The 8,222-nt window shown below is 47.2% G+C and overlaps 2 protein-coding genes across 2 annotated transcripts in view; one reads left to right on the top strand and one right to left on the bottom strand.

The window, feature by feature from the left end:
* The window catches only part of H257_11652 (hypothetical protein), a gene marked incomplete at both ends in the record, with an annotated part of 4,198 nt that extends 557 nt beyond the window's left edge, over positions 1-3,641 (bottom strand). Inside the window, 6 exons of the mRNA XM_009838651.1 lie at positions 914-1,558; positions 1,666-1,806; positions 1,878-2,093; positions 2,547-2,980; positions 3,029-3,109; positions 3,200-3,641. Coding sequence (XP_009836953.1) covers positions 914-1,558; positions 1,666-1,806; positions 1,878-2,093; positions 2,547-2,980; positions 3,029-3,109; positions 3,200-3,641 — 1,959 coding nt within the window. The remainder of the gene's footprint in view (positions 1-913; positions 1,559-1,665; positions 1,807-1,877; positions 2,094-2,546; positions 2,981-3,028; positions 3,110-3,199) is intronic.
* A 2,156-nt stretch (positions 3,642-5,797) lies between these two features.
* H257_11653 (hypothetical protein) lies at positions 5,798-7,531 on the top strand (the record flags this gene model as incomplete). The annotated part of the gene is made up of 2 exons (XM_009838652.1): positions 5,798-5,857; positions 5,901-7,531. Exons 1-2 carry the CDS (start codon positions 5,845-5,847, stop codon positions 7,529-7,531), a joined length of 1,644 nt encoding a protein of 547 aa, XP_009836954.1. The 5' UTR covers positions 5,798-5,844.
* Positions 7,532-8,222: the final 691 nt, after the last annotated feature.

Below are 8,222 nucleotides of genomic sequence, written 5' to 3' on the forward strand. Positions count from 1 at the left end.
CAATCCTAAACCAACCGGGAACCCCGAGTGTCCGTCTGATGTTCGACGGGCCAAACAAATTGCGCGTGATATTGATACCAAGGCAGCGTCCTCCAACTTGGAGATGAGTGCGAGGAGGACGACGACGAAGCACCATGCACGCCGACACCATTTACCCCAACAAAGGGTATGTGGCATTTGAAACTGTGAATTCACGTATATTATGTAGATGATGAGAACTCTGACGAACTTGGGAAGCTGATGCCGAGCGTCGGGACAGAGATGAGCGCCGCGAGCAGTTTCAACTTATGTTGATGTCAAAGCTCTTCGACAAGAATTAAAGCAATCTGCATATATATATTGTTTTAGACATCAGTAGATACAAGTTGTTTTGTATATATGGTTTTTGAAGGGAGCCTGTCGCCTGAATTAGTCAAAACCCATCCTACTTTTATGTATTTAGGGTAGTTTAAGTTTGAATCAGGCTATTCAGCCGTCGTTTCATATATTTTTGCAGAAACACATAAAAATACTGATTAACGTATGAGTTCTTCAAATTCATGTGTGGCAACCCCCTACGACTTTTCAATTTAGGTTCAACTAGGCTTAAATTTGGGAAGTTGCAAGATGTTAAATATACTTCCTCTGTTCGCAAATACTGTTGACACTAGTTTGAACAAAATAATTACATGTAAATTTGTATGCAATATTTTATTTGAAAAGGCAAAAACGTGTAATTTTATTCAAAACGTGAATATACGACCAAACCCTGCAGGATGTGATTCAACTAGCACTTGAGGTTCCCGACCATTTCACAAATCTCGTCAAGGTTAGAAGGGGCCATTGACAACGAGGAATCAAATGAATCAACCAATGACTCAATCCGGTCCTCATAATCAAATCTTCTTTGCATTGCATCGATGGCGGCGCACACATCAGCATGGCAGCTGGGTTGCATGATAACTCCGGATGTCTTGCGAGTCTTGTCCTTGCTGGCATGGGGCAAGGCGTACACATTGTCGCCATTCGCCTTGAACGCTTCCTCCATGACATTTTGCAGCGTCATGAAGGTCTTGTCGAGAATCTTCCAGTCCATTTCGACGTATGCTTCGTGGACGGCCGCGACAAGGTCTTCAATGCATCTTGACATCTTCTGGTGCTGCAGCGACTGTATGGCGTTAAAAAAAACCAGGTCTAAGACGTTGAAATCGGGACTCATCGGTGGCTGGGAGTCCAAACGAATGTCCCAACCATGCAAAGCACCAGCAGCCACGACATCAGGGTCTCGAATGCTGACGTGGGGCCTTGCATTGTCTTGCTGGATGTATATCGTGTTTCCACGATGGCCCGGCCACTTCAGTCGAATTGACGGGATGACGTGTTCGATGATATGGCGACGGTAGATGTCTTTTGTGACCGTCATGGGCACAGTGATGGGCGTGCCACGGACGCGGTTCTTGCTTGTTCTCTTGGCCTGCTGGGTCTCCACAAATGCCCAAGTCCCCACCTTCCCGTCCCACATCTTGCGCTGGGCTGGGTCGTACCTCGGGCGAGCGACGGCAGTCAGGAACATGACCTTCTGTATATGCGCCTTGGAATGGCACTTGCGATGCGGTACGTCTCATGCCAAAGATAGTACTTGCGGTTGAGCTTTGTGATGTAAAACCACTTTTCGTCGATGTGTACCCTGTCTAGCATATCATGCCAACTGTGACCCCCGTCTCTCGTTGACTTGATGAACCCCCGAACGAACGACATCCGTTGGGCCTTGTGGTGCTCAGTCAACGTAGGTTTGAGGCGACTGCTGCGCCGACGAATGGCTTTGGACTTAAGCAGTTTCACAACGTGGCAAGTGGAATCCCACTGGCAGCGGAAAGGCTCCGATACGTCGAACGTACATGTGGTGGGACTGCCTTGACTGAAGCTTCTAGCTGAGCAAGCGTGTACTTGGCCTTCCTTCCACAGTTGCCCGCCTTGCGGGAGGCAACATTGCCGCATCCACTGACGTGTTTGGACCTTTGTCCTTGGATCCAAATGCGTGAGATGGCCTGCCGGGTCACGTTGTACTTCTCGCAGAGTGCCTTCATGAACCCATGTGGCACGCGTCCATTGACCTGAGTTCCAGCAGTGAGTGGTATATGGCCGTGCGTTCGTCGTTCGCAAGCTCACGACCAGATTGTCCTCGCGGCATTGAAACCTCCGTAACGCGCTCCCGATATCTACGCTTCAAGAGGAAGCGATTGCAAGTGATTTGAAGTGAATTGGACAAGAAATGAGTGAGTTACGAATGTTTCAATATTTTGCTCACTGCCGTCTAGTGCTTTCCAGTGCTTTCCAGTGCTTTTGGGCATGCGTCTCAGCCAAAACATCTAATAAAATTGATTGAAAAATTGGTCAAGATAGGCCTTTTAATTGGCTATGAAATGAGCATAGTTGGAGGTTATTTTGACTTTTTTCGCATTCGTGAAGGTATTTTGAAAAAAGTGTCAACAGCATTCGCGAACAGAGGAAGTACTATTTTAGACTCCGAAAACATTCTTAATTTGACTTATACCACAACGACGTACTCGAAAGTTGTAAAGTCTAAATATGCTGTCCAGTCGCACTGAGCGCAACGCAGGATTGTACGGTAGTGGAAGCAGCAGTTGACGATACACTTTTGTCGCTGAGCCCATCCCCCACTCAGCGGCTTGCCGTAATGATGTTATACAGTCGCTCATGGTTTGCATCGCAAGGCGACAGTTCGCAGGTTGGCGTTCCAGGTCGCCTTCCTTGAGAGGCGTGATGATTCTACCAGCACATCGGCCACCCACAGGGAAGGCAGAGTCCGACGCAACCTTCATTCCAGGCCCAACCTTTGTATCATCGGCCAGGATGTCCTGGAGCCCACGGCTCATCTCGCCATCGTTCCAAGATCCAGGGCAGTTATGTCGTCCCCATATCAATGTCCCGTCCACACCGTAGCATAGTACGCCAGTCACGAACACACAATGGAGCCAGCCTACAAGAAACTATGAGGATTAAATGTACAAGTTGCCATGTACCATACCGTTAAACTGTGCATTCTGGAGGTCGACGTTGGATGGCTCTTGCACACGAAGGTTCTTGCCGTCGACAAAGCCGAATACACCTTGCACCAGCGGTTCACGCTCGTTTGCTTTGGAGGCTCAATGAGCTTGCCGTTACTTCGATGGCCATCGGATTGACGCGTCAGGTATACGCCTCAGCGTCCGCGCGAGGGCTTCTTCGGCACGACGAAGCACTCGACAAAACGTGCTCGGGGCCAGGCCAAAGAGCTCGTGTAACGTCTTGCCTTCCACAGCCGCTGTGCAAAAGTGCAGTAGCATCGCTAGTACAGCGTGCTTCTTTGGTATGCGAGGAGGGCGGCCACTCTTACCAGGTCGTGAAAGCACAACATACTCGTGCTTAAAGTAATATAAGATGTAATCAAAGGCATCAGGTGTTACCGACACAGTCGCGACAAATGACTGTGCATCTCGGGCCTTGTACATGGTGTACCATGGACTCATCTCTTGGGATTCAATGAGTGCAACTGACTTGATGAAGTTTCGCTCTTTCAACCGTCTGCGGATTCGAAGAGCATACATGATTCGACGCAGGCGCTGCCGTCGCGAGGCCACAAGCACCAAAGCGAGGTTCATGATATATGTTACATGAAGCTTTTTGGTGCTCGATGCCATCCAACTGTTGATTCAAATTAATTTCACCCAATATAATTAGGAAAAATTTGCTACTTGCGTGGATTTTGGTGGCCCTGGTATCGCGTGACGTGACGAAGCAAATTTGACCACAATAATAATACACATCATATCCGGACAAATATAGTTTGTGTCGGCGATTTGTGTAGGTATTGGAAGTCCTCCAATGACCTGGTGACCTATTAGGCGCTGAGAGTATTTTTGGAAGCCCCCCCTCATTCACGGAGAATTCGACTGAACACTTAGTTTGATTTTATCCAATGGGAGACCACAGATCGCATACTTTTGCTTCATCCTATGGTGCATTTCAACTAAAGACTACAAAAAAATGCCTTGTCTTTCGACAGCTATTCCAACTTTGTATTGATATTTTTTAGGAAAATATACCGTAATAACGATAGAACTGGATAAGACCAACAGAAGTTACGGTTCAGATTTTCGATTGGTGAAAAATTGATCGAGTAATAGAATTTAAACCAACCGGCCTTTTTGTACATTTTGGCCGAAAAGGAGTATCAAGTATATCTTGGTCTTTGTATACAGCACTTATCCGTACGAACGTTTTCATTGTATCCGGATTATTCACAATGTTTAACCTAATTACCAGGTAAACAACGTAACTAATAATGATTTAACGTCAAGATTTCGTGGGTTTAACTGAAAGAACCGAGCCGTTTAATAGTAAAACGTCTCCTCCTGAGGATGGCCGATCTGTAGTCTTTAGATGAAATGCACCATATTCGAAAGATCTCTATACTTCCCAATGTCTCATACTAGTACTAGTATCCCATTGAACAAAAGAAAAAAAAAGAAGCAACGTTATCCATAGAGTTTTCAGGATGCCAGCTGAATAGTGGGAAAATTATTTCATTTCCGATTGACAGTGCAAGACTTCACTGTCACCGTGAACACTAACTTCCATAAAAAGTTGGACCAAATCGGTACATTTTTTATTGCATAAAACACCCGATTCTCAAGAATTTTGTAGCATAATTCTTAGAACCTCGATGGCATCAAGACGCACAAAATCAAGAAAAACGAAATATTTCGATTTGGCAATTTTTCTTGGAAATGCGGTCAATTGGTCAATTCCATTGCTTGAATTTTAGAATAGCCAATCGAATCACGAGAAAAATGAAATCACAAAAATATAAGCAAAACTAGCATACATATTTTAACCTTAAACCGTGCACCATAAACCGTCCCTCCTGTTTTGCCTTGACATCAGTGGAAGTCGAAGCAAATGAAAGCTAAGCTGAAGTCTATTCAAGCCGATTAAATACTAAGAAGAATGCCCAACCTTTCCGAATTGGAATCCAGTTCCTAAGATTCGAGTAAACTGTATTCTACAAGGAGTTCTGATCGTGCACCATAAATTGGTCATCTACGTTACTAACAATTAAGGCGTCAGGAGGGCGTACTATTAATAGTACGGGTACTTTGTTTGTTCTCCAGGGTGCGCACTTTTCTTTCAGTAAAATCTATACTGTACGTCGAATTTCACAGTATCGACAAAAGGTCCATTGGTACAATGTACTACTGTAGTGTCCTGAATTGTCACTGTGATCCCGCTAAATGTCACATTGAAATGTCTCGTGTAAAGTCACAGGGCACGTAATGGGGCGTGTACACTACTAGTACTTGTACTGGTAACCACTCCACGAGTTTGTTGGAGTACTTTTGATCGAATTTACTACGTACGCTTATTAGTATTGGAGTGTTTAGTGAGTTAGTGAGATTGCTGCAGCGCACCTCAGAATGCTGGACGGGAGTGCCGAGTTAGTAATTGTCACATACTCCGGGGTAGAAATGGGTAACTTTTGATACTTCGTACTATTAATAGTAACGTTACTAGATACTGAAGAATCTGTTATTTATATATATATGGGTCTTATTTATTTTTAAAATGGATTCTGGGCTATTCACCGCATATACCAGAACTACATGTTACTTACTCCAAGTACTACGTACTGTGGCAAGCTTAGTATTAATATTAATTGTAAACATAGCATTCATTTATACTAGTTCCTTGCAAATACGCATCGACAATTAAATGAACTCCTTAAGAATTCCTGGTATAATTACGAAGTATACGACATGTCGTGACCTGTGTGCTACTACTGCCTGGCCCATTGCATATTTTCCGATGAAGCGACCAGGTACACACTGGCGTCGGCTCCTTTACTCATGCCTTGTCTATAGATTCTGACACTTTTCAACGCGACTCCAGCTTCGGTGACACAGCCATGCTTCCCGTTCCTGGTGATGACGCTCCATCCAACGGCAAGGGCAAGCGTATCGCCATCATTGCCGTGGCCGTCTTGCTCGTAGCAGGTGGTGTCACTGCGGCGATTGTCCTGTCAAGTGGTAGTGGCAGCGGCAGCGATACCAACTCCTCGTCCGGAAACAAGGGCAGCTCCACCACAGTCGCTCCTGCCAATATCGTCACCGCCGAGGACTTGCTAGGCACGTCCAAGCCTCCTGCCGGCGCGACCACAACCCCTGCGCCCACTCCCGCATCTGACCCCGAGACTGGCAAGGCTGCGCTGACCATGCTCGCCATTGGGGACTGGGGAAGTACCACTGGCAAGAAGTCTGGCAGTACGCTGGACGACGCCGGCGATCCTGGCTCGTGCTGTAAAAGATTTGGCGGCAGTGGACCCAACGCCAACAAAGTGGACACTTCGCGACCACGCATCAAGGTGGACTACTGGTCTCAGCTGTATGTGTCTACGATTCTGGCCCAATCTGCTGGTGAGCTCAAGCCCAAGCCAGCCCGAGTGATTGGTCACGGCGACAACATCTACTGGAACGGCGCTGCTCCTGGCGACATTGCTTACCGCATGGAAGAAACGTTTGAGAAGAAATATGCGCAGCCGGCATTGGCAGGCATCAAGTGGGTCAACGTTGCTGGAAACCACGATATTGGCGGCTCGGACTTCATTTGTGGGGAAAAGGACTACAGCTTTTACGAATGCAAGGACACGGCCGAATTGCTCAAGTACCTGGACCTCAAGTTCGATCTCCAAGCGCAATACAAGAGCCCGAACCAGGACCGGTGGCTCATGAAGGACCACTACTACGTCGAATCTGTCAAGAGCGAGGACGGCAGCGTCTCTGTGGACATCTTCAACCTGGACACAAACCACGCCGACTCTCACGGACTACAGCAAGTTTGTTGCCAATGCTACGGGTATTCAAAACTAACCAAAACCCCGTGCACGGGCAACGAAGAGCCCGGAGATGCCAACTGCGCTGGCGGGGATAAGGCCATGTTTAACGCTTGCAAAGACAAGATCGACGGCTGGGCCAAGGCTTCGTTGGACGGCGCGGCTCGGGATTTGGCCAAGTCCACGGCCACGTACAAGATCATCAACACGCATTACTCGCCGCACTTCCACATGGGCGAGCCCAAGATGCTGGCGTGGTACAACTTGACGAAAACGTATGGGGTTCACGTCTGGTTCAACGGCCACACCCATGGGTTCAACCATGACGTGGCCAAGTGGAACACGCACTTCTTTGAGAACGGCGGTGGCGGCGGTATTTTCACTGAAACGTCAACTTTGGGCAAAAACGACTTCATTGATAACCTGTGGGTGGCTGGCGGCAACCCGTACGGGTTTATGGAGTTGAGTTTTACCAAGGACTGGATGAAGGTGAACTTTGCCACGTTCGACAAATCGTGGGACTTTGGGGGCTACGACTACGAAGCGACCAAGTCGGGGGGGATTGCGCGGGGTCATTGTTGGTACATTCCCAGTATCCAAAGCACCAAGGGTGTCAAGTGCAAGGCGTCCAATGATTTGCCTCTCGGAGCTCCCATCGGATAATATGGAGTTGTTGAATGATATAAACGTCAATTTTTCCATGGCTTTTTTCACGAACTGGATTTCAATGGAATCGACACCTATTGGCTAACTGAATTGATCAGTCTTTGCCTTCGTTTTTGACCCTTCAGCATGTTTGCCATAAGATTGGATGACCCATGAACTGCATAAATGTAACGTTAGCACGCGAACCGTTGATGCGAGATAATAAGTGTATTGTCATCGGAAATCGTAGGCCAGGTGGCCTGCTGCATTTGATTGGGTAAAATCACGAAAAACCCTACAAATTGCTTCAAGTTGGTTTTGCTCAGCTTTGCGGCTTGGACATTGAGACGCAATGCCCAAGCTGTGTGACCACACAATACATAGGCATTTAGTAGGTGAAGTGATGTGTGATGTAAAAGTTAGCTTTGTGGCTTGGTATACTTACGCACCATAGCATTAGGTGCGGACCGCGAAATGCGATGCTTGTGAAGTACCTCTGTGTGTGCGTGCAAAGTGATGAGCTGCATTCGGGGCCATGTACGGACTTAGTAGTCCTGCTGTGAAATGCATACAGGACCTTATTCTCGAAACAACTCCTGTTGGCGGTGCGTGCAGTGCTCGCGGTGGGACACCCACGGTTTACTATTACGCAGTAAAGTTGAGATCACTGAGCGGGCAAAGGTCAGCGGCAAACTAGAGACAGTACCCT

Source organism: Aphanomyces astaci, assembly GCF_000520075.1.
Source record: "Aphanomyces astaci strain APO3 unplaced genomic scaffold supercont1.35, whole genome shotgun sequence".
Classification (NCBI taxonomy): domain Eukaryota; phylum Oomycota; class Saprolegniomycetes; order Saprolegniales; family Verrucalvaceae; genus Aphanomyces; species Aphanomyces astaci.